This window comes from Gallinula chloropus (assembly GCF_964237585.1).
Source record: "Gallinula chloropus genome assembly, chromosome: 2".
In the NCBI taxonomy this organism is placed as follows: Eukaryota; Metazoa; Chordata; class Aves; order Gruiformes; family Rallidae; genus Gallinula; species Gallinula chloropus.
The window spans coordinates 572315-598660 of record NC_140086.1 but is presented as its reverse complement, the minus strand read 5'-3'; the positions used below and the strand labels follow the sequence as shown (position 1 = coordinate 598660).

At 55.6% G+C, this 26346-nt stretch overlaps 1 protein-coding gene across 1 annotated transcript in view; it reads right to left on the bottom strand.

The window, feature by feature from the left end:
* Window positions 1-26346, bottom strand: part of SCRIB (scribble planar cell polarity protein) — a gene marked incomplete at its 5' end in the record, with an annotated part of 112919 nt that overhangs the window by 46934 nt on the left and 39639 nt on the right. The window contains 6 exons of the mRNA XM_084260511.1: window positions 506-763; window positions 6871-6951; window positions 7388-7702; window positions 10308-10385; window positions 10899-10988; window positions 24748-24810. Of these exons, the coding sequence (XP_084116637.1) occupies window positions 506-763; window positions 6871-6951; window positions 7388-7702; window positions 10308-10385; window positions 10899-10988; window positions 24748-24810 (885 nt within the window). The remainder of the gene's footprint in view (window positions 1-505; window positions 764-6870; window positions 6952-7387; window positions 7703-10307; window positions 10386-10898; window positions 10989-24747; window positions 24811-26346) is intronic.

The following is a 26346-nucleotide window of genomic DNA, read 5'->3' as shown; positions in this document are numbered from 1 at the left end:
CGATCCTGTGTGCCAACAGACAGAATCACAGAATCACAGGGGTTGGAAGGGACCTCCAGAGCTCATGGGGTCCAATCCCCTGCCAAAGCAGCTCCCCAGCTCATACTGCACAGGTCAGCGTCCACATGGGGCTGGAATGTCTCCTGAGAAGGAGACTCCACACCCCCTGGGCAGCCTGTCCCAGGGCTCCCTCACCCTCACTGGGGAAAAGTTCTTTCTGTGCTCTAACTTGCAGCCACTGCCCCTTGTCCTGTCCCCACAGACACTGGAAAGGGGCTGCCCATTCCCCCTGCATCCCATACTGAAGATACTGATAAACATGAATAAGGTCCCCCCCTTAGTCTTCTTCTCTGCAGGCTGAACAGCCCCAGCTCCCTCAGCCTTTCCTCCCAGGGGAGATGCTCCAGGCCCTTCAGCATCTCTGTCCCTCCTCTGGACTCTCTCCAGGACATCACTGTCTGTCTTATCCCAGGGAGCCCAGCACTGGACCCAGAGACAGACTCACCTCAATGGGATACTGGTCCTCCAGGCCTTTGGGCAGATGGTTCCTCTGCTGCGCAGGCGTCTCCTCGGGCGGGCTCTCCCCATGGCTGGGGGGTGGCGGTGGGGAGTGCATGCGTCCCCGCGGGGCGCCCGGCGCGTCTCCCTCGCCGAGCTGCTCTGCACCCTCTCTCTCTACCACCAGCACGATGGTGGGGGAGGACGCGGTAAGCAGCGCTACTGCCTGATCATGCCTGGCTTCTGTCATGTCTACCCCATTGATCTAGAACAACCCGCAAACTCAGTGTCAGAGCGGCACCCGAGCACACCCCGAGCACACCCTGAGCACACCCCGAGCACACCCCAAGCACACCCCGAGCACACCCCGAGCACACCCCAAGCACACCCTGAGCACACCCCAAGCACACCCCAAGCACACCCCAAGCACACCCCGAGCACACCCCAAGCACACCCCAAGCACACCCCGAGCACACCCCGAGCACACCCCGTCACTTTAAAGCCCTTGGCCACGCACCCTCAGGGACCCCACTCTGCTGGAGCACTGCCCCTTCTCAAAAGCCTCTTCCCAGAGCACCCTGTCACTTGCCCCACTCCGTCCTACCTGGCAAAGGGACACGGGCACCTGCTCACTCCCCCCACACCACAATCCTCTTTCTGGACAGCTTATGGTCCCATTCCCACCTTCCCTGTACACCTCCAAGCCCAAACTGCACCAGTGATGCTCCAGGGGACCATGAAGCCAGGTGATGCTCCAGCTCCCAGAGCACCACACCCCATGCTACTGGCTCGCCCGCTGCCTGGGAGTACCTGTCCCTCTCCTCCTTGGCTCCACACCCCAGCTTCCCTACTGGGTCACAACAAAAGAAGCCTGAGAGGCTGCATTAAAGCAGCGTGGCCAGAGATCCCACAGATGCAGGAAGACGACAGAGCAGCAGTTCCCAGAAGTGATACCACAGCACCCTGATGTGCCACAGCACCCTGATGTGCCACAGCACCCTGACCTGCCACAGCACCCTGACCTGCCACAGCACCCAGCATGGCTGCCTTTGCAGTGGGCCATCTGCCCTTATCAATCACTCTCCAAGCCCAGAGACAGGCACTGAAGAGCATGATCTGATGTGCAGCAGGACCTGTCACTGGGCTGCTGCCTGCCCACGCTGGGTGAGGTCACAGCAGCCTGGGGAATGTGTCAGCTTTAGGCCATAAGAAGTGTACCCCAGGTATGAAGATAGTTGGGAGCCCTGAAAAGGAGACTCTGCGAGTCCACAGCGACTGGCTGGCTGGCACAAAAGGAAAATGAGAATTCTCTTGGAGAAGAGAACATTATCCAGCATGTTGGGCCAGATCATTCCCAGAATACAAGCAGAGTCATCTGTGATAGCAGGAAAAGACATAAGGCGTCAGACAGGGGTGGGTCAGGACGTGCAGGGAAGCAGCAGTGTCATTCAGAGGAAGCACTGAAGAGAACTCATCTTGCTGTGTGCTACTCTCATCCTTCACACATACAAAACCCACCCAACATCAGTTAACAGGATTTGCAGAGAAAAGCTGCCCCAGCAGGCAGGGGAACAGAGGGACTTTCCTAGAAAATCCAGATTTGAGTCAGTTTGCCTGGGAACTTGAGACACTGCTGATCTCCACACAGGTACAGGGACAGAACAGTGAGAGGAGAGCCACACTAGCAGAGAACACTGCCAGAAGGGTGAGATTGCCACGAGAAAGCTGAGGCTGAAAAGTTAGAAGGTGTCTAGTCCTTGGCTTCTGGAAAAGCCTTCCAAAATGAACAATGAGGACACAAAAATCAGCTGTTAAAATTCAGCTTACAAAATAATAACATGATTTCATAACAGCCACAGCAACTGGATTCTGTAGCCTGATTCCTCACTGACTCCTATAAATACTACCTTTAATCCCCAGCTCCTTCCCAGAAACCAGTTTCTGGACAGAGGTGACTGCAGAGAGCCTGACAGGGCTCTGTCCAGACCCTCCATAAACACCACTGCCTCACCTGCCCATCCCATCCCCAGTCGAGTGTGCTACTCCCTTATGAAGACGACAGGCACGACAGCCCCACGCTGTGCTGGAGACACACAGGAGACTCTCAGCCCCGCAGCATCTCCTCTGCTCAGAGGACTGTCCCCAAAGGGACACCTCTGGCACCAGCCACAGAGGAGGAACAGAAGGATGAGAAGACATCCCAGCCTGTGCACACACACAGGAGGAGGAAGGATGTAAAGGTACCTGGGCCCTGGCTCCTGAGCATAAGGGAAAAGACAACAAGCAGGGAGGAGAATAAATTAAACCCACAGGCACAGAAACCTTAATGAGGTGCAGGTAACGGAGACAGGGCTCCAGACACTCACAGAGGGGTCGTTAAAGGACATTAACGAAGGGCAACCAAAGCCGGGGTAATCAATAGGGAGAGGAAGGCAAGAGTATCATGATTATCAGAACACCTCTCAGGGGAGAATCAAACTCATTACCCGAGTTTTAGGGGGGCTGTGGGAACGTGCAGAACTTACTAGGGGATGGTTGGCATAGGGATCACGGGTGGGAACAGGGAGAAGGATCACAGGTGGCCAAGGAGGAGAAGGGAGGAACAAGCATGGGAAAATGGAGAGGGTGGAGGATAAAGAGGCTGATCACACACAAGCAGGCTGCTGGTCAGTGTGGCTGTCTGGCCAGGCCCTGTGCCTGACCACCACAGTCCGCTCCAGCTTTTTATCAAGCTCTGTTCACATTCTCTGTGCGAGTTTGCTCTCTGTTCTGGGTATGAGTACAAGATCTGCTAGTAAAATCCAAGCTGGACTAGCTAGAAAGTAGGAATCCAAACCGTGGACAGACCCAACAGCAGGCCCAAAACTGGAAGGAAGGCTCAGGGTCTGACCAGGAGCCTTGAAGAACCTGAGGCTTGGGCCAGAGCCTGACAAGACCTGCAAACATGAGTATTTATGAGCTGGATGAGGGAGCGTGTGTGTTCCACCAGCAAACCCTACACCAGCGAGCCAGAGGCAGGAGCTCTGTGCGGTTGTGCTGCTCACGGCCTAGGAGGGCCCTTTGTTTTACTGTGCCTCCCTGGTCTGCCTGAGACCCTGGCACCCATGCCTGCAGCGTGTTTATCCCCAGAACCTGCACTTTGCCATCCCCAAGGCTGGATCTGGGAACAGCAGCAGCTTTGTGTCCTACAGACCAGGCAGCAAGGATCCCCTTGGGCCCTCCCATCTGCCAGGTACTGATCTTTAATGAAGATGGCGTGCGGAGGAGACCAGGCCCTGAGGCTGCTATCACCAGGCAAGGCCCAACGCGCTCCGCAGGCCGAGATGCTGGAGCAGCTCCTGATTTATAGACAGACTCACAGAATCCCAGCCTGGGCTGGGCTGGGAGGGACCCCAGGGGTCCCAGAGCTCCAACCCCCTGCCACAGGCAGGGACACCAACCTCCAGGCCTGGAGCTACACAAGGTTGCCCAGGGCCCCAGCCAACCTGGCCTTGAACAACCCCAGGGACGGGGCACCCACCCCCTCTCTGGGCAGCCCCTTCCAGCCCCTCACCACTCTCTCTGCAAAGAACTTCCCCTCAGTCTCTCCTCTCCCCCTTCCCTCCCCCAGCTTCACTCCAGCCCCTTGTCCTGCCAGTCTCTGCCCTTTAACAAGCCCATTCCCCTCCTGTTCCTGGGGTCCCTTCAGGGACGGGGAGGCTGCAGTGAGGTCCCCCCACAGCCTTCTCTTCTCCAGGCTGAACAAGCCCAGCTATCCCCCAGCTATTCCCTTCAGGCATTCCCCTCTGTTGCTTCTCTGCCACTGACAAGAAGGTGGGGAAGGCCAGGCCTGGCCAGACCAGAAGCACTCAGAGGTACCTCCCCAAACTAGTGCTCAGGGACACTGAACTCCAAGTCACTTAACAGCCCTTGATGGCATTTTACTCATTAACTTAGAACCACGGAATCATTTAGGCTGAAAAAGACCTTTAACTTCCCCGTTACCAGGCAATCAAGACACCACCCCAGCTTTTGGATGGGTGGTTTTCAGACTGCAAGGCCACCCAGCCTGCCCTGAGTGCCTGGGGAGGGAAAGCATCTCACTGCTCCTCTCCCAGCTCCACAGTCTGTATGCCAGGGGGTTACATCAGTTTGGCAAATCTCCTGGTGACCAGACTGCTCTCATTAGGATCCCTGCGTGTCACCCCACTGTCCTAATCTCCCCCAGGATCGGCTGTCTTTAGGCTACTCCCAGTCCTGTCCCAAAACACCAGCTGCCCTCAGACACTGGTCCCGATCCTGGACCCTCCATCTCACGATTCACACTCCCCCTGCAGCCCCACATCTTCCACTACCCAAAACGGCTCTCGAGATGCCCGTGATGACCTCAAGACACACTGGAACATGGGGAAAGCTGGAGGGTTAGTAGTCAATCACTGGGGAGTTCTGTGGGGTGTTAACTTGGAAGAGAGATCGAGGCTGGGCTCTTCAACCCATGTACTCAAAGCTCCCCTGAAAAAGCCAAAGGAGCTATCCCAGTGCTTCCCCTCCAGAGGAGCCAGGGCGGTTTAGAGCACAGGGGAAGAGCATGAAGCTGTGCTGTATTTCTTTCCCTAAGAACACAAAACACTTTGGCAAAGTGAGAACTGAGGCATGACTAGGAGACTATGGCTTTGGGTAGGGTTCTCTGCCTGCTGCCCCTATGAAACAGCCCTGTTAGTGGGTCCTCCTGTGTTCTCCATGAAATACAGGGGAACTTGCGCAACCTGAGGTGCACATCCCAGGAGCTGTCATCTCCTGCAAAGCTCTCCAGTAAAATTGGGCAACCACTGCTTCAAAACACTGGTGGTGAGCAGGGAATTTCTGTGATGCTGTGGGCACTGCTTTGAGGGGAACAGGCAAGACCCTCCCTCAAGATCCAGATGGCTGGGCCAGGGCAGCCCCACAGCTCTGTCCCCACAGCTCTGTCCCACACCTGATTTTGCCAGAGATGGGGAGAAATCCACAGAGCCACTCAAGCACCTTAGAGCCAGCAGACATTCTGGAGGACACCTCTGCACCCCTCAGCGCAGGAGACGTCCCTGAGGGCACCGCAGTGTCCTCCCCAGCACGGCCCCAGTTCCCATCTTGTGGTGACACCACGCTCGTCGCTGCAGCGGGGGTGTCAGAGGGCTGATGATGGCCAGGCCTTCATCCCCACCCAAAGCAACGTTCTGTGAGCCCTGTGCCCATGTCTGAAGACACTGAGGCTGCTACTGGGGAACTCGATCTGCTCTCCCTCCGAAGCTGCCCAGGGATATAAATAGAGCTGCTGACGGGGGTGGGGACAGGTTTGGCTTTGGACTATTCTGAGACCTTGTGCCTCCTTCTTGCCAGGGGCAGCACAGATCAGCACTGTGTGACAGGCTGTGTGCCCGCAGGCAGGTACACCTCAGTCATGCCTCTGTACCTGCTGAGCAAAAATATCAGCAAAACCGAAATAATTTAGGCTACCTGGCAACAATGGGGGTTGGGGCTGTATTTTTGGAGGAGGGGGGAGCACTATAGAGGGGGGAGATGTTGTACCAGTTCAAGTCTCCTGTCAAGACACAAGTGTCAGGCCTGGGCTAGAGCTGCCCTAGAGTTTTGGGCCAGAGCAAATACAGCACAGCCCCCAGCCTAGGGATAGAGCAGACAGAAGCCAGCACTGACAAGGCTGTATCAGTGTTTACTCACGCCAGCTCTGTGGTAACACGTGCTCTTACCACACCAGCTGGATCAGAACCCCACCACCAGCACCAGGATGCAGGAGCTTTCACTCAGAGGCAGCATGCGAGCTTGGGCAGAGGGTCAGGAGACTCAGCAGACGCTCCCCGCAGGAGGGGGACAGGGGGCACATTAGGCAGAGAGACGTGAGGTTAGAGGCAGCAGTGAGATCCACTGGCACAAAGGGGAAGGGAAACGGGCTGGACTCTCAGGTGAAAGCAGGAGGAAGCACTGTGGGACACCCTGCCCAGCCCCACACCACCCCCAGGCAGCCTCCCTCCGCTCCCAACCCGCGCTGACCCGGCCTTCTGCAGGGAACTGCTCAGCCCCAAGGGCTGCTCTCCCCCAGCAGCAGGGCCCTCCCAGGCTGTCCCATGAGGATCTGGAGGGACACCAGCCTAGGGCAGTGCTGCCACAGCACCTCACCCCAGTACAGCCCGGGCAGCTGCAGAGCACCAAGGTGAAGGGCAGGCACTAACTGCACCCACCACCAGCCACAGGCAGCGGCAGAGCCCCCAGGATGAAATGCTTTCCCAGAAGGAGCTGAAAAAAAGGTCCCCAAAATCCAGCTTTGGTGACAGAACAACAGCCCTTGTACGAGGAGGGGCAGGGGGCTGGGTCAGCCCTTCCCTGCACACCCACACTCACCGAGATGACCCGATCTCCCACGTGCAGGATCCCGTCCCGATGGGCTGCACCACCCTCTGCGATGCGGGAGATAAAGATCCCCTGAAACAGGAGTCAGGAGGGTCAGAGCAGCCGGAGCTTCCCTCACCACGGCCTGGCTTTCCAGAATTGCTCCCGGACACCAGACAGGGCTCAGCCTTTCCCCTCCCCACACAAACCCTCTTCTGCTTCTAGAGCCTCTGCAAAGCCTCCAGCTGCAGCAAAGCCTGGTGTGGCTGAGAGCCCAGAGGGTATGTCAAGTGGACAGCAGCAAGATTAAATGTCACTGGCAGGACTGTGAGCCCAGCCCCACCTCCTGGACCTCTCTCTGTCCCCAACCTACGAGCAGCTTCTGGCTCTCAGGGCCCACCTGACCCTCCAGCCCAGGGCCGTGCCGCACCGCCGCACGCCCACGGTGAGGAAGACCCCACACTGCTCCCACAGGTAGTGCTGCGAGTTGGGGACCAAGCACCATCCTTCCCAGGCAGCTGCGACTGACCGTGTCACCGGCGCGGTAGGGTGTGGAGCCTTTGCCCCCAGCGATGCTGAAGCCCAGCCCCTTCTCGTTGCGCATGAGGCAGGTGGAGTATCGCTCGGCGGGCGGCGTCCCCTCGGGCCGCTCCGGGAAGCGCAGGCCCCCTCGCCTCTCCCGAGGGCTGTAGTCGTCCTCGGGGCGCAGCGGGGTCACGGTGATGGCGTTCTCGGGCTCCACCATCCGCTCCCGCAGCACGGTCATGGAGACGGAGCTCCCGGAGCCCCGCAGCGCCTCCACGGCCACGTGGTGCTCGGCACCGTGCAGGGACACGCCGTTCACCTGCGGGCACAGAGAGTGGGCACTGCCCCTACCTGCCGGGGGCTTCTGCCAGCCGCAGGGGCAGCTCAGCCCATCTCTGGCAGGGCTGGGGCGACACCTTGCTCCCACGGGGACCCAGACCTCCCCCGCTGCCCCATGGGGCTCCCCTGCACCCAGGGCAGCCCCCACCCTGCCCAGTAAAGGCCCTTTCAGAGGACTTCTCCCCACCCAGGGAGCCCCCAACGCCCCTCTCACCGTATCATCCCCGACAGACAACCACTCACCCAGAACTACCTCCCCTAACAAGCCTCAGTACAGCTCAGGTCCACACAGCTTCTTGTCCACCCTCAGGAAGGGCATCTGCCTCCTCCTACCTGAAACACCCGTCTCCTTCCCCACCATGCAAAACCAGTACAGCACTTGCAGGGAGGGCACCAGGCTCTGCAGCTCTCAGAGGAGCAATCTGGCTCCCTCCACTCCTGCTTCCCTCATTTCAGGAAAAGATTTCCTACCACATCAGAATCACAGGGTTGGAAAAGACCTTTAAAATCATTAAGTTGGACTGGATGATCTTCAAAGGTCTTTTCCAACCTGGTGATTCTGTGATTCTGTGACCATCCAGTCCAACCATTCCCATCCTGAGCTGAACCAGCTCCCCGAGCACCTCATCTCCCCTCTGTTCAACACCCCAGGGGGTGACTCAGCCCCTCCCTGGGCAGCCTGTGCCACAGCCCCACAACTCTGCCAGGGAAGAACTTTGCCCTCCCAGCTGAGCTGACCCTGCCCTGGGGCAGCTTGAGCCCATTGCCCCTTGTCCCATCTCCTGAGACTGAGGGAATGTGAGGTGGGGGCTCATGAGGCTGAAGAACCTTCTTTTCACAGCAGCCGCCTCACTTCACGTCACCACAGGGATACAGGAAAGGTCTCCTGGCTCTCAGCCTGAAACTAGATGGTCGAATCTATGTCCTGCACTTGGTGGCACTTGGGGTTTCTCCTCATCACTCCCTTCACCACTGAGCAATGCTCAGTGTCCCTACTCCAGGGTTAGGAGGTGTCCCTACTCCAGGGCAAGGAGGTGTCCCTACTCCAGGGTTAGGAGGTGTCCCTACTCCAGGGTAAGGAGGTGTCCCTACTCCAGGGTTGGGAGGTGTCCCTACTCCAGGGTATGGAGGTGTCCCTACTCCAGGGTAAGGAGGTGTCCCTACTCCAGGGTTGGGAGGTGTCCCTACTCCAGGGTAAGGAGGTGTCCCTGCTCCAGGGTAAGGAGGTGTCCCTACTCCAGGGTAAGGAGGTGTCCCTACTCCAGGGTTGGGAGGTGTCCCTACTCCAGGGTTGGGAGGTGTCCCTACTCCAGGGTTGGGAGGTATCTATCCCTTACACCTCACAGCCAGTGAGAAGGGAACCCAGCCTGCTGTGCTCAGCCACGGCTGCCTCGTGGACGTTGCAGGGTCTTGCAGAAGGGACAGGACCGGTCTCTGAGGTGTGTTGTGAGGGGGCTGAGCTGCACGGGCAGTGTGGGAAGTGAGTCAGAGGTGGAAAAGAAACAGTCTTTTCCCAAAGCTGTCACTGAAAAGATGTGCTGTGAGCTGAACTGCTGGGAAAGGGAGCAATTATTCATCCCTCAAACTCTGCAAGATCCAACTCCCTTTTAGGAGTCATTCAGCAGCAAAGTGCAGTATGCTCATGCAGCACAAGGATGCTCTGTGACACCTCAGGCCCTACAACTTACAAGAGACCAGGTCAGTTCAAGTGCATGATGCTTCTCTGACTTAAAACTTGATGGAATTATTGAGACAACCCCACAGTAAATGCAGAATCCCAGACTGGTCTGGGCTGGGAGGGACGCCAGGGGTCCCAGAGCTCCAACCCCCTGCCACAGGCAGGGACACCAACCTCCAGGCCTGGAGCTACACAAGGTTGCCCAGGGCCCCAGCCAACCTGGCCTTGAACACCCCCAGGGACGGGGCACCCACCCCCTCTCTGGGCAGCCCCTTCCAGCCCCTCACCACTCTCTCTGCAAAGAACTTCCACCCAGTCTCTCCTCTCCCCCTTCCCTCCTCCAGCTTCACTCCAGCCCCTTGTCCTGCCATTATCTACCCTTTTAAAAAGCTGAATCCCCTCCTGTTCCTCTGCTCCCTTCAGGGACTGGAAGGAACAGGATGATTTCTGACACTCCAGAATCAGGTTCCTCTCATGAAGCAGTCCTGTATGGAGAACCACATCTCTAAACAATTTGAAGACAGGCAACTGCAGCACCTGGCTGGCTCCCTGGTTAACAAGTTCTCTTTCAAGGTCCACTTTTGCCTGTGCAGGGAAGCAGATGTGAAGCTGGGCACTGACACACATCCTGCTGAGAACTGCTTCCCACCCAGGTTTACAGACCCCCTCAGCTGGGGGACAGTGAACACAGGAGCTATTTCCATCCTTGTAAAGCAGCAAAACACGAGCAGTAATGCTCATGACACAACTCCTTGAGCCAGGGGGATTTTGTTTTGCTCTTGCACATCTCCTGATGCTTCATTTGGCCTACAAACTAGTGTGATGCAAATAAACACCACGCAACTCTTCTCCCCCCACCCTCAAGTCATTAGAAGCATTTCCTTCCTCACAGGAGCAAGGTCTTTACCTCCAGGAGCTTGTCCCCAACACGAACACCTGCACGGGCTGCAGGACCCTCTTCTGACACGCGGGAAATGAAGATGCCCTGGAAAGAAAAGGACTTGTTAGAAGAGGTGGAGCCCATCCCTCAACCCTCTGAAGCGTGGAGACCACCCCACCCAACTTCATGGAAAGGGGAAATCCTTCACCAACCCTGTACCCTGGACGTGGGGACAGGGCAGCCTTGTCACCCCATTTGGGAGCTGGCAGAAAGGGGAAAGGAATCCCACTGTGGGGGCTGCCCCGCTGATGGTGAAGGGGAAAAGGGAAGGACACCCTAATCCTTTTCCAGCAGGACCAGAACATCCCCCAGCTGATGTCACCACAGGTGTGGAAAGCAGCCCCAAGCTCTTAGTTTGCCTAGTGAGCCCTGACCATGGGGCCCCAGGTGGGAGGGGAACGGCTGCTCTCAGGAAGGCACAGCAAGTCCTGCTCCAGAGTCCTGCCCGGCCCCCCCGCCCCCTGACCGGGCTCCGAAGGCCCAGCCATGGAGCAGGGCACAGCAGCGTCCAACCTCCAGCTACAGAGACCCCCGAAAGGGAGCGGTCTGGGGTCTTACCTCATCATCACCCTTATAGGGGGTGGAGCCCTTGCCCCCTGCGATGCTGATGCCCAGCCCCCCCGTCTGCCGCACGATTGTCAGTGTCAGCTGGAAGCAGAACGGACACAGGTTACAGGTCAGTGCAGGCCAGGGAAGCCCAGGACACCCCGAGGAGCAAGGGAAGGCTACTTCAGAGAGCCAGCAGGAGAGCACAGACCTCACCTGCTCACGGGGCGGGGTGAGCTGTGGCAGCCGTGCCCCAGAGGCACCCAGATGCCAACAAACCCTCTCCACAGCTGAGTCCCCAGCTGCACCCCAGACCCAGAGTCAGTCTGCCTGCAACGAACAACATCGTCTCCACCAGGAAGTAAACTGAGGGGCAGCCAGTGGGACAGGGTACAGAAACAGCAGTAGAGTTCACATCCCAGCCCGGCTCTGCCACGTGGCTCTCTTTGGGGTGTACTTCCATACAACTCCCAGGAGACTGTCACCCCAAGGCAGTAACAAGAACAGCACCTCTTCCAGAGCACGCTGGACAGACACTTGTGTGACTGAGGAAGAGCCACCTGCTTGGTTCAGCTGGCTCCTTCCTCCTCTCCCCTCTGCACAGGCAGGCTCAGGATGGCTGTGCAACCTAGAGCTCTCTTCTCCTTCCCATCTCCCACCTCTACATACCAAATTCTGCCCACGTCCCATAGCAAAACCCCTGGTCAAACCTGAATGGAAATCGGCTCAATTCAGGACACCAGCATAAACTGTTCACGTTGCCCCAGCCATGAGGAGGAGGACAGGGAGCGTGTAGTGGGATGCAGGGAGAGGAGTGGGACAGGACTCTCTCAGGGATCTGTCAGGGCCAAGGACCAAGGAGCTGGTGAGGCACGTGAAAGAAATTTACGTAGGCTCCAGGAGAAGCAAATTTGCTGTTCTCCAGATGTCCCCTCTCTGGAAACCAAGTCTAGGGCAGAGAGCGGCTGCTGCAGAGATGTCTCCCTTCAACACCAGGTCCGCCTGGCCGAGCTCCGGCCACAGTGTGGGCAGCAAAAGCAGCAGGAGACTGCCTTTCCTCCATCCTTCCCTTCACATCCTCCTTTGCTTTCCACACACAGCCTGTGGGGATTGTGCTCTGTAAACCAAACAGCCTCCACAGTGAACACAGAACTAAACCCCAGTCCCCTTGCTGTTTGGTGCCCTGACAGCAGCGCAGCAGGAAGCTGCTGGGATCTCCCCAAGAAATCCCCACTTCCAGACAGACCTGGAGTGCATCACCTCTGGCACAAGGCGTAGAGCCTGAGTAGAACCCAAGCATTAAAAGACAAGGCTTGTTCAGAGACGTGGTAGTCACAGGGTAGCACTGTGTGTCATCGGTAACACGCTTTAAACCCCTCACAGATCACACCAACACCTCTTGCTGAGGAAGCCTACCAGGATCTAACGACCAACACCCAGTCTCACTCACAAGACTTGTGTCTACACTCAACACAAAAACTCCTCAGGTCAATGGAAAACCAGATCTTCAGAGGAGAAGCATTCTACTAACAGACTCCGAGCTGAGAGCATTCTACTAACAGACTCCAAGCTGGGAGCATTCTACTAACAGACTCCGAGCTGAGAGCATTCTACTAACAGACTCCAAGCTGGGAGCATTCTACTAACAGACTCCGAGCTGAGAGCATTCTACTAACAGACTCCAAGCTGGGAGCATTCTACTAACAGACTCCAAGCTGGGAGCATTCTACTAACAGACTCCAAGCTGGGAGCATTCTACTAACAGACTCCGAGCTGGGAGCATTCTACTAACAGACTCCGAGCTGGGAGCATTCTACTAACAGACTCCGAGCTGAGAGCATTCTACTAACAGACTCCGAGCTGGGAGCATTCTACTAACAGACTCCGAGCTGGGAGCATTCTACTAACAGACTCCGAGCTGAGAGCATTCTACTAACAGGTTCTGAGCTGAGAGCATTCTACTAACAGGTTCTGAGCTGAGAGCATTCTACTAACAGGTTCTGAGCTGAGAGCATTCTACTAACAGGCTCCAGGTAGGTGCAAGTAAGACCCTGGTGGGTTTGGGGAGTGCCTGGCTCAGGAGGACGGGATGGCTGGTTTGAGGATGAAGAGGAACAGACACTGTCACTGGTTACAGAAAGTCACTTCCAGTCGCAGGGCGAGTTGATCCTGTAAATTAACTGCAGGATAAACAACAAACCCCACAGATTCCACAAGCTCAGGAAATCCAGGCTGAAAAACTGGGGAAACCTGCCAGGAAGGTCGACTGGAGTGAGGGGTAAGAACCTTATGTCTGTCGACATGTGCTGACAAAGCAACCACTGAGGAGAAACCAGCCCCAGTGGAACCTAAAGATGCTGCTGGAACTGCAGCAACAGGCTCAAACTAGGCAGAAATACACTCAGGCTGGAAAGAAGATTTCAAGCTCCCAAAACAAAATAGTTCTCCCTTAAAAACAACTCTTCCTAAAAGCAAACCTGTCCTCTGGCTGCTCCAGAGCTGCCTTGATCTCTGAGATGCTGATCCTCTGGGAGCAGAGCTCCCTAGCAGCAGTGACAGCATAGCTCCCACCCCACCATCACTGGTGCCAGCCACTCCTCTGGGCTTCCTTCTCCCCGAGCCCCAGGGCTCCAGCCAGGCTCCTCTCAGCCTGGTCAGACCTGTGATGCTCCCCACTACAAAGACACTGCTCAGCTGACTCCACCTCCATCCTCTGCTGAAAAGGCAAACCTCCATGAGGTGGGCAACCCATCAGCCTACCCAGAGCCCCTTCCTAGCTCCTCACAGCCAGACAAGCATCCATGTCCTCCAAAGAGAAGTGCTACCAGGGAAGGAGAAAAGCAGGAAAACTGAAGATGCTGCATGTCAGCCTGGACCTGTGACCTCCTGAAATTCCACTGGAGACTGAGGGACACCCTCTTAGCACCGAGGGTGCCACAGCACAAGGCAAGGAAGCAGCTGGAGCTCCCTTCTCCTCAGCCCCCTCAGTCCCACCCGTGTTTTGTCCTCTGGGGAACATACTCCAAGAAAGACTGATTCCACCTGGACCTGTTCCTTGCGTGCTTTTAACGTAGCCACCTTTTAACAGACCCACCTGCCCGCCCCAGTGAGCTCTTACCAGCTGCTGTGGGGGAAGGTGCACTGTGCTGCACACAGGCTCTGCAGAAGCAGCTCGGAGCTGTGCTCAGCATGCATCCCTCACTGCCAGCTAAGGAGTCCTGCAGCTCGCTCTTGGCAGGGGCAGAGCAGACACAGAGGCAGCAGAACAGACACTCCGAGCATTCAGCTGCCAACACACGGAGCTGTTGAAAGACCCAGTTGTTCCTCCTGGCACCCCCAAGGGAGTGGGGGTTTAAGGGCTTCTTTTCCAGAAGGCAGCAAGTTTCTGCACACACTGGCTCCTTGTTATAAGATGCTGTACATCTGGAGGCAGCTACAGGTCTAATCCCTGTGTGTGCAGCGCCTGGGACTTTAAAGGAGCCTGGATCACCAGCACAGGGACCCCAAACACAGGACACGTGCTTCTGATCTGTGTTGGCACTGAAGCAGGATGGAGGACACGTGTCGTGTGAAGGTGATGAGCCACACTTCAACAGGGGCTGAAGAACCCTCTTACCACTGTCAGCAAGGAATAACCCATCCAAAAGGCAAGAGGACTGGACACCGTGTCCCCAAGAGCCCAAACAACTGACTGGGATCTCGGATATGCTTAAGGAGGATCCCAGAGCCTCGATATCCTTGGGGAGATGAGGTGCTCAGGGAGATGGGTCAGCACAGGACAGGAATGGCTGGACTCAATCTTAAAGGTCTCTTCCAGCCTGGTGATTCTGTGATCCTGAAAGAGCACTCAGAGTGTGCTGGCAGACTGAGGGACTGCACAGGACGGTGCCTGTGGCTCGGATCGTGGTGCTGGCACCACGTCCAGACAAGGGGCTGGAGAACAGGCCTCCTCTCACCTGGTTTTACTGAAAGCAGGTCTCCCAAGAACAAGCACGTCTCTCTCTCATCCTCTGACAAGACTCCAAACTCTCGTAGAACGCAAAACTCATCACAAGACAGGCTTCCTGGCGTCACCCCACGCTGGGTTTAGGTGTGGGTTACAGAAGCTGAGAACTACCAGGCACCACATACTAGCCAGGACGAGCCAAGGAGGAGGGTTCTGCCGAGCACGGCATCAAGCCCGACCCTCTCCAAATCACTGACCGTAAAGACCTCAGCACTTCCATGCAAGGGGAGCCTGGGAGCCTCCGAATACTGGAGGGGGACTGGGAAGAGCCATCCTTCTATCTTTTCATGCCATTAGTAACTTTATGGGAAATTATTATCCTGTGTTTGTGCCAAGGGAATCTGGAGCCCCCCATGCCATCTCCACAGCAGCCTCAACGTGCTGTGTCACAAAAAGCACAATTCCACCATTCATCACCACTAAACCCTGTGCAACCAAACGTGTGAATGGTACTGGAGAGCCCAGATGAGTCCCACAGCAGCTCCACCACGTCTTCCTCAGGCAGAAGGCCTGAGCTGCCACTGGCTGGGAGCTGGGAAAGCACCAGTGGGACGATCACCGTATCTCACTGAGGTCTCACTGACTATGAGGTCTCACCCCCAAGAAACCTCCTCACACCCACCACCAGAAGATCCTTCACAGAGCCACTGCAGTCGGCGCCACGTGCCCTGTCTCTGGGAGCACCTCAACAAAAGAGAGGGTATATAAGGCCTGGATGCACGAGGTGAGGAGCCGGGGGCACTGACTCACCAGGAGAGATTAGAAGAGCTAAAGCTGTCCGGCCTCAGGGAGCCACAACTCTGAGGACAAGGGGACAGGCTGAAAATATCACTGACCAAATGGAAGGTGGAAGATTCCTGCCTGAGCTCTTCAGAACTAAATTAAAACCCAGTAATGGGAAGGGGAACATGAGGGAAAGATCCTGCCCTGGCAGGGAGCAGCATGCTGGGTACAAACTGCAGATTTCCCAGCTCTCATCTTCTTTCCCCTTCCATTCCCATGGGATTTTAGTTACCTAGGAACGGACACTGGCAGGGCAGAGATGGTGCAGCACAGATCAGTTCAGGGCTGTTCTGCCTTCTTACTAACACCTCCCCCAGCTTAGCACTGACTAGAGCATGCTGAATGGGAAACTGCACACCCAGTGACTGCCAGCAGCGTTCAGAGCAGGGGCACCAGTGACCCACACTGTGCAGCACCCCAGGGTGCTCCTGTGGACACCTCACTGAGGGTGAAGGATGCATTTTTGGGAATATTAAATAAGGTGACTTTTGAACCACAAATAAACCCCTAAGTTCATGTGATACAATCTGTATATTGATATACAGACACTGGCTGTATGTAGATAGGAATGCAGAGCTAGCATACAGGTATGAACCATATATATGTATATGTTGATCTGGAGAAAAGGAGGCTGAGGGGAGACCTGCTCACTCTCAACAAGCACCTGAAGGAGGCTGGAGCCAGGTGGGGGTCGGTCTCTTCTCCCAAGTAACAAGGATGGGACACAAGGAAACGGCCTCAAGCCACACCAGGGGAGGCTGGGATTGGAGATGGGGAAGATTTTCTTCCCCCAGAGCATTGGGACAGCTGAGTCACAGTGCCTGGGGGGTTTCAAAGATGTGTAGATGTGGTGCCTGGGGACATGGGTTAGTGCAGGGTCAATGGTTGGATATGATGACCTTGCAGGTCTTTTCCAACTGAAATGATTCTATGTGTGTATATCATACACATGAATATCTGTGTCTCTAGAGATGGGATTCCATCTCTATATAAGGAAAAAAAATCACAGTGAGAATAATCAGTCACTGGAACAACCCCCATGGGGACGTGAGCACGTCACCGTTACTGGAGGTTTCCAACACAACTGGTAACACACTATGGATCTCATCCAGGCTCCCTAGGATCTCATCCAGGCTCCCTAGGATCTCATCCAGGCTCATCCAGGCTCCCTTTCGCACAAATGGTTGGACCTTCCGGGGTCCCTTCCAACCTGGGCTGTTCTACAATTAGTTCTTTCATTAACAAGACCCAGGGAAAGGGATTTAAGAGACTCGTACTTCATCCTCATCACAATGGGCACCCAAATTTGCCACAGGCATGGAAATACCAACAGCAAGCAAGGACCCTGAAAAGAACCAGGTGGTTAAACCACAGAATGCAACGTGGCAGAGTCCCTCTGAATGAAAACATCCAACTCCTCAGGCAAAGGGAAACCCAGTGAGCGTTGGACAGAGTCGCTGAGCCTTGAACCCTTCCCAGAACTGCAGGTAGGACAACACCTTGCTGCACAGCTGGAATGAGGGACACTGGAACCCATTCTGTGCCTTCCTCTCCTCAGCAGTGAGGAATTTTTACTCTTCTTCCTCCTGATTCTTTCTGTGTGGTAAAATCATTGGTACAGTCATAACTCTGCAGCAATCTGAGTACAGAAAGTCACTTGCAAATTCCTCTTGGCCCAGTACTTCCTTAGTGCTCTAGAGGTCCATTTCTTATGTAATTAAGACTGGAGAATTTACAACCATCTTCCCAAGCCTGTGCCAATGCCAGTCTCACGTTGAGCTGTGCTTCATCCCCCTCTGTGCAGCAAAGGGCAGACAGCACAGCAGGAGAAGCACCTGCCCACAGTGACAGTGAGATAGATGGGAAACTCTCACACTGAAACTTGCATTATCCCTCACTTCAAAACATACAAGGGGAGACAGGCTAAAGCACACCCAAAGGCTGGAGGACAAAACTCACTAAGGGCCCAGATGCTGAATGCAAGAACTAAAGCTGGGGGGCTGGAAAGAATCCCACCCACAATCACAAACTACAGAGGAAGAAACACTGCACCATTTAGTGTACCAACACCTGGATAAGCTGTGTCCTGTCACCCACAGCCAACAACCCTGAATTCCAACAGAACACGTGGCTGGAAAGGCAGTGATAAAGACAGGGAGTGGAAATCTATCCTAGGAGAGAACACTGACACCTTTGGTTTCTTTAATCTGGCAAAATGAAGGCTACAGGGTGTTGTGACTGATGCCCATCACACTGCTCAAGGATATGTACACAGGAGGAGATTCTTCTAGATACAATATAAGGAAAACAGTGACTTAAACGCAGGTTCAGCCTGAAAGTTCCCTTATTGATTCAAGAAGTAGAAATCTGGTTGTTTCTGGCTTCTCCCAGCAGAAGAAGCCTCAGTGTGTACACACACATCAAGTAACAGGAGGAAACTACATGGAATAAACAGTGTGACCAACTTATGAAGCAAGTATAGCACCTGGCTGCTGGAGGTGGCAGGAGACTTCAGGGTTTCTTCCAAATAGTCTGTTATCTTCATCCCAAATTCAGCTTGTTGCTGCTGAATTGCACCCAGTGCTCTGTCAGCTGAAGTCTGTCTTCCAGAAACCCATCCCCATCCTGGCCTGTTTCAGCTCCTGGCCCCAACCTGGAGGCTGGTCATCGCCAGGGCTTGAAACCAGGAGTTGCCTTGCTCCTCTCCACACAGGAATTGCTACAGACCTGGCAAAGAAGTACCACTTTTTCAAGGTGTGCAGTGCTCACACCCCAACCATTCCTACAGGGGCTCTTTGAGATGTTTTCCTATAATCCCCCCCCCGAGCATCAAGGACCCCACACCTGTTACACACAGTGTGATCTCCTGGTTTACAAGTGAAAATCGGATTCATGGGGGGTGTTTTGTTCAAATGTGGTGTCTTTTCTCTCTGTGTTAAAAACACTCCTCTCTTGTTTTCTGCTCTACCTGAGAAAGCAAAGGAGATGTTTGTGCCACATTCTTTGAGCAGGAAGAGGAAACTCTGCAAAGAGTCCTGCATCTGTGTGAGAGAACATTCCAGGCTGCTACTTGGGCCTTAAGGAAGATCCAGAGACAGAACTTGCAGTTGGCACCAAATGACAGGTTAAGATGAACAAGCAACAAACACCAGGTAATAATCTGCTGCTTTGCAGGTGAATCATATTCAAACTGTGCCTCAGTGGACCTGAACACAAAGCTGTACAGCTGGAAGGGGTTCCAACCCCCAGCTCCGAACTGCTGGAGGGTCACAGCACAACACCAAAGGTCCTCAACCCTGCAGAAGAAGGGTACATGATGTGCTCAGGGATCTGGTTTAGCTTAGGATGGGAATGGTTGGACATGATGATCTTCAAAGGTCTTTTCCAACCTTGTGATTCTGTGATGCCGTGTGAAGGGCAGAGAAACCATCCTACAGCAATAAACTGAAAGCCAGAGACACTCAAAGAGAGAAAATGGCATCATTTACCATGCTCTGGGGAAGCTTCAGTCATTCCAAAAATCAGAGTGTTGTGTCTCCCCATAAACCGGAGAGGACTTTGTTCAGACTCTGGTACATTCTGGTCTGACCAGCTGAGCAAACACAGGAGGCACGATCTGCCTTGTGTTACAGGAGAGGTTTATCCACCTTTTCCAGCTTTAAAACACGCAGGTTGGTTGTGGGAAGATCCAATTCCCTACGTGGAATCACAGAATCACAGGGGTTGGGAGGGACCTCCAGAACCCATCGGGTCCAACCCCCTGCCCAAGCAGGGTTCCTGGGACAGGGCACACAGGTCCAGACAGGGCTGGAATCTCTGCAGAGAAGGAGACTCCACACCCCCTGGGCAGCCTGTCCCAGGGCTCCCTCACCCTCACTGGGGAAAAGTTCTTCCTATGCTCCAACTTGCAGCCACTGCCCCTTGTCCTGTCCCCACAGACACTGAAAGGGGCTGCCCATTCCCCTGCATCCCATACTGAAGATACTGATAAACATGAATAAGGTCCCCCCTTAGTCTTCTTCTCCGCAGGCTGAACAGCCCCAGCTCCCTCAGCCTTTCCTCCCAGGGGAGATGCTCCAGCCCCTTCAGCATCTCTGTCCCTCCTCTGGACTCTCTCCAGGAGATCCCTGGCTGTCTGATCCCAGGGAGCCCAGACCTGGACACAACACTCCAGGTGGGGCCTGAGCAGGGCAGAGCAGAGGGGGAGGATCCCCTCCTGTCACCTGCTGCCCACACTCCTCCTGATGCCCCCAGGATCCCACTGGCTCTCTCAGGCACCTGCCGAGGGCCCGGCCTCCCCCAGCGAGCAGGGACAGGCCGAGGCCCAGCGCGTGAAGCGGCCACGAGCGCTGCTGCGAGGGGCAGGACAGCTCGGGACGTGACACCTCCGCACCAGCACCACCTGGGACACCCCTTTCCAAAACCAACCCCCTGACACCGGATACCCCAGGACCTGCTGAGCTGTCAGGCCCTGTGACCAGAGGCTGTGACGCGGAGCCTGAGGCCTGCACTCAAACACTTCTGAGCAGCTTCCACAGGCCACGACTCCTCTGAGGAGAAGACTCAGCTCTCTTCTGACTCCAGCACGACACCAGGGCAGGAGCTGCTGACAGGAGCCTTTCCACCCTCTGGCAAGGCGGCTGAGGGGCTCTGAAGCCCTAAGATCAGCCAGCTTTGCTCCAGGGAGGGGAACTGGCAGAGCATCCTCCCTAGACAGCCTGGTGCAGCTGGCAGACAGTGTCATGGGAGAAGCAAAAGCCTACAGAGCTCCCCAGGCAGCACAAGATTTCCTGGTGCAGAGCCCCTGGTGACTCCTGTGCTTTTGTGCTCTGCAAAAGGCAGGTTAAGCCTGAGGAGACACAGAAGGGTGTTACCAGCCATTACTGCAGACAAAGTAGCATCAGTCACTTGAACAGAATTTGGGACCTTCTTTCCACTACCCTCTTCAATATGCACAGCAGCTCTTTCCAGAACTTTCTTCAAAAGTTATCTGAAAACAGACTTCAGGTGCAACCTCGTGCCTCCAAGGAGCAGCCTGATAACGCTGCTTCTCTCCTCCAGAAGCCTCCCTACCCCCCAGACACAGCCATTTCTCTATCACAGGCAGAGACAAGGCAAAATGTTGTGGGCAGAGTTAGCAGTGGAACCCAGATCATCTGCTGAGAGACACAATGTGCTTCAGCAGAACGATTTCTTTCACTGTAAGAGTCACCAACGGCTACAGGAGCTCTGGAAGCACCAGCTGCAGACGTGGCACCAGAGTCCCTGTACCCTGATGCTGGGGTGCTGACAGAAGTCAGGCAGCTGTCTCCAGCTCTGCTTTGGCAAGGTTAGTCTTTGGCTCAGGATTACAGCTGAGGCTTAAAGAACCCACAATCAACAGCCCCTTCTCTCTAGATGTATAAAACTGTACAAGGAACACAAAAGCAGCATTATAAACCTGAACTGTGCTGCTCAAGAGGCACCAGGCTCTCCAATCCACAACAACCTCAGCAGCCCTTTGCTTTAGCTCTAACAGGCTCTTGTCAAGGACAGGAAGGACACCCAAAATGTGTCCTGGGCTGCACTACCAGCAGCGCAACCAGGAGGTCACAAGGGAGGGGATTCTGATTCTGCCCCTCTACTCCCACGAGACCCCAGCTGCAGTGACCAGCTCTGGGGGCCCCAGTAAAGACAGACAGGGACCTGCTGGGGTGAGTCCAGAGGGGGCCACAAAGACGACCCGAGGGCTGGAGCACCTCTGCAGTCTGTGAGGACAGGCTGAGTCAGCCTTGCTCAGCCTGGAGAAGAGAAGGCTCCAGGGAGGCCTCAGAGCACCTGCCAGTACCTAAAGGGGCTACAGGAAATCTGGGGAGGGACTGTTTACAAGGACACGTAGTGGCAGGACAAGAGGTAAAGTGTTTGAACTGAAAGGGAAGATTTACATTGCACATAAGTTCTTTACTATCAGGGTGGCAAGGCACTGGCCCAGGGTGGCCAGAGAGGTGGCAGACGCCCCGTCCCTGGCAGTGTTCAAGGCTGGGTTGGTCGGGGCTTTGGGCAACTTCATCTTGTTGAAGATGTCCCTGCTCATCGCAGGGGGGCTGGACTAGGTGACCTTTAAAGGTCCCTTCCAACCCAAACCAATCTGTGATCGTGTGAAATCAACCCTTATTGTGGTGTTGCATGGCTGGGATCTGGTAGATGGGGGGCTGCAGCTGCTTCTGCAAGAAGCCAGACGCTACCCCAGGCCTGTCAGAGCAAACACCAGCCAGCTCAAGGCCAGAGGTGCTGCTGACCGATGGCCACAGCGCCTCTGGGAACCACAGCGAGGAGAAGAAACCCACAGGCAGCCGCTTTGTGCCCCCAGAGAAGGGAGTGAGAAGATTGAGGAGCTGTTGCAGGCACCAAGACCTGTGAAGGAGAGGGGTGGAGGATGAGGCGCCCCAGGTGCTGCAGAGGAAGATGCCCCTGAGCCCCTGGAGAGACCCATGGTGGAGCGGGTGTCCCCCCACAGCCCAGGGACAAGGCCCAGAACCCACCTGCAGCCCGTGGAGAGGCCCCAGGCTGGAGCAGGGGGAGACAGACAGGAGATGCTGTGACCTGTGCTGGAGCAAGTCCTTGGCAGGGCCTGCAGCCTGTGGAGAGAGAGGCCCACACTGGAGCAGGTTTGCTGGGGGGCTTGTGACCCCGTAGGGGACCAGGCTGGGGCAGTCTGGACCTGAGCGCCATTCTGTGATTGATGACTGTACCCCACAGCAGTGACCCACTCTGGGGCAGCTGGGGAAGAGCTGAAGCCCCATGGGAAAGGACTCAGGTTGGAGAAGTTTGGGGAGGACTGTCTGCCGTGGGTGGGACCCCACGATGCAGCAGGGTAAGGGGTGAGGAATGACCCACCCCCAGCTAAGGGGCAGAACATCTTGTGAGGAACTCCCCCCCTCCATCCTGGGGAGGGAGAAGGGAGAGAAAGCATGAATAAAGTCGAGTCTGTGAAGGAGGGAAGGGTGTGGGGAGGTGAGTTAAGATCTGGTTTCGTTCTCATTATTCAGCTCTGTTTTCAGTGTGGGGTGTAGTGTAATACATCAGATATTCCATGTTGGGTCTGTTCTGCCCATGATGCTGATTGCTGAACGATCCTCTCCCTGCCCTTATCTCCTCCTCAGCCCCCCAGTATCTATTTTCTCCCCTGTCCAGCTGAGAAGGGGAGCGATGGAGCAGCTTGTTGGGCATCTGGCCCCCAGCCAGGGCCAAAACACCACATCCCTGAAAACAGCAGGCAAATGCTATTCCTGTGTGAGGTTACTTCCTACGCTGCTCAGATCCTAAGCAGCCTTCAAGACTGAGTATTCCTCCTGTTGTCCTCCAGCTATTCACTTAAAGGCACCTGCTTTTCACAGCCAGTGTGCTAGGAACGATGGCAAGGACCTAGTGAGGGTGTCCCTGCCCACAGCAGGAGGTTGGAACCGGATGATCTTTGGGGTCCCTCCCAACCCAAAGCATCCTATGATTCCATCCCTCTCCACGTGAGCAGGTTCCATCCCAACCGCTCGGTGCCCAAGGGCCACATGTTCTGCAGTCTGAGCTGCAGGCCTGGCAGGTGCCCAGCATGAGCCCACTAACCCCACCACCACTGACCAGACAGCAGCCCTCCACCGAGCTGAGCGCTGCCTCGGAGCTGCAGGATGATCAGCTGCTCCTCAAAGTCTGCTCTGGGGCAGCCTCAGCTGGCACCACTCACCTGGGTGGATCTCCAGCTCCTTGGGAGCTGAGTTACTACACTGCTCAACAGTGTAGGAAGAGATCTGCACAGAGGAGACCACTGCAGGTACACAGAGCAAACCTGGCACCTGTAACCAGCCACCCTCCAGCCCTACAGAGAAGTTCCACACACGTCCATCAGCTGCCTGTGAAGCACAAGCAGGAGCCAAGGAAGGGGCTGGCAAACTGTTTCCCAACACAAGACTGAGGTGTCCTGGCCCAAGAACACTCTGCACATGGAACATGACATCTGACAGCTGGAAAGGAGGACCAAGAGCAGTGATTTCCCAAAGGAGGGACCGGGAGGCACTTGGCTGTGCTCAGTTTTGTCTCTGAGCAGCAGAAGAGAAGCACAAGAACTATTAACACATTTTGCAGCAATCAAGAGCTGAGATGGACAAATCTTGAGGGCACACAGAGTGGACCACATCTGAGCCAGCTCACTTTGCCTGGAGCAGAAAGGATTTGTCACCTCCCTCCAAGAGCAGGTAGGAACAGCCTCTGCTACTCACTCAGCTGTGAAACAAAGAGCCACATCCAGAGGGGCAGCCAGGCCAGAGCTCTCACCTGACACGTGGGTCTCGTACCATCGGGCTGTCTGAAGGGAAGAAGCCTTCTGGCACCAGTTCCTGCCTCTTGGCAGCAACACTCTGCTCCCAACAGCTCCCTGGAAACACCTCTGACCCCAAGGATCAGGGAAGCTCACTGGAAGCTTGGACACAACTGCAGGAAGTCAATCCTAGCCAGGAGGTGAGCTACAGCAGCAAGGCAGAGGGGTCTAAACTCTGGCACAGAGCACCATGCGCTGCTGGGGCTGTGGTGCCCCTTCTGACACCCTGCACATTGAGCCCTGGGGGATGCTGCATGAGAAGCAAAACCCACCAGCTCCACTCCTCCTTTCTCAGGCAATGGCACAGTGTCCCCAGGTAGGTCCCCCTCCCTCTGCCAACGGGTCACACACAACACTGGGCACGTTCCGGAGGCCTCTGCTCCTTCAGGGCCACCTGCCACCCCCTGAGCGTGCATCTATTTTCCTCCACCTTCTCCTTCCTCAGGGCACAGCCAACCAAAACTGAACCTCCCCCCTCAGCCCCTCTGGGTTTCCCCCTTTCTCCTGATCTGCAGCAGCCATTCTCACGTCAGGGATGGGAAAGGAGGGACAGGAGGTGGAAGCAGGGAGGAAACAATCACTGTGTGTTCGTGATCAGTCAGTTCCAGAAGCCACTTGACCCAGAGAGATCAGAGTTCCCCCTACAACAACGGGTGAGCCTGGGAAGCAAATCAAGCAGACTGAACGATTTCTGGCAGGGAGAGAACAGTAGGAGTGGTACAGACCTCTTCCTCCTCAATGCGAGCAGGTTCAATCAGCAGATTATTGGCTTGATCAAACGACACCCCCTGTTAGGACAGGAACCAGCAAAGAGGCATGCGGATTAGTGGAGCATCAACCAAACCCGCCACCACTACCACCACCACCCAACACACCACGCACACCAGAGCAGACCCCACTCACACTGCTCATCACCTCCTACCAGCCAGTCCCAGCGACAGGGCTGCTCGGGGCCACAGCGTGCGGAGTGCCGGCGGCCCGGCTGCCTCTGCCAGACACCCTGAGGCTGTGGCCACCCAGCTCACAAGCTGAACGCTACCAGGTGATTTTAACCCCTCTGTACAGGGTCATTTCACGAAGGAGGAAGGATTAAACAACACAGGAGGAAAGCACAAAGGGGCCTCTGGTGCCACCCAGCTGCTGCGCAGGAATGAAGCCATCCCAACCCACACTGGTCCCTCCTGCAAAGGGAAGGGCCTTCAGTGCAACAACACATCCTGCCAGGCATCCAGGGATCCTGCTCCTCAATGCAGAACCCCTCAGGGTTTCTCTTGAAAACCAACTGTCTTTGCAAAAGCTCCCTCTGGTCTAAGGCTCCAGCCTCCTGCACACCCCGTGTACCTCCTCCCCCAGTGCTTGCAGGCAGCACCTCTTCAAACAGGGCACTGCTCCCACATTCCCACTCTGGAAGACGGCTCAGGAGGCAAGTGAGTAACTCTGCCTCCACAGAGCAGGTACCAACCCACCCCCAAGAAGAGGGAAGCTCTCATTTCCTTAGCCAGTAACGAAGGGAACTTTCTGGTGGACAGATCAGACCTGTGGTCTCGACACCTACGCAGACTCCACAGGCTTCACCAGTGGGTCGGTGCCTCCTCAGCTTTGAGTTCCTGACTACAATCCGCTTTCTGGGGCAGGGCATTTCCCAAGTGTGGCAGGTCTGGGGTGAAGGGGACTCCAGGTGGCTTCACATATTCCTACAAGCAACTCCTTTCCACTCTGAAAAGCTGCCCAAATGGGAAATTACAAGCCTGGTCCCTAGGGAGCAAGGAGCCCACCCACTGTGAAGGCTCCAAAGCAAACTTGAGAGCAAGAACATTCCCAGAGCAACCTGAGCTCCAGTGTGGGGTGGACACAACCCTGACAGGCTGGGGTGTGTGTGGTGAGCAAGACCAGATCTCACTCCAGCATCTTCCACCACTTCAGAGACACCTCAGCCATGAGATTAACCAGTGCTGGGCTATCATGGAGATTCAGCCACACCTTAACCCCTGTCTGCCCAATACACCTCACCAAATCACCACACCAACTTCAGCAGAGCTGCTCTGGCCTCGTGCTGTGTTCCTACCCCACTGTGAGGATCTTCCTCAGCAAAAATCTCTGCGTGCCCCTAACCTAACATGGTGATTCAGCTGAGTAGAGCCACAGACCTCCTATCTCAGCCCCCAGCACCACCAGAAAGGCCCATCGTGGCCCTTGGTAAGTGCAAAATGCCAGAGAACAAGTTCCCCAAACCCCAGCACAGGCTTCACCTCACCGCATCTGCGCTGGGGCAGGCACGGGGCAGAACCAGGGGGAGGGCACGCTCCTCTCTGCTCTCACTACTG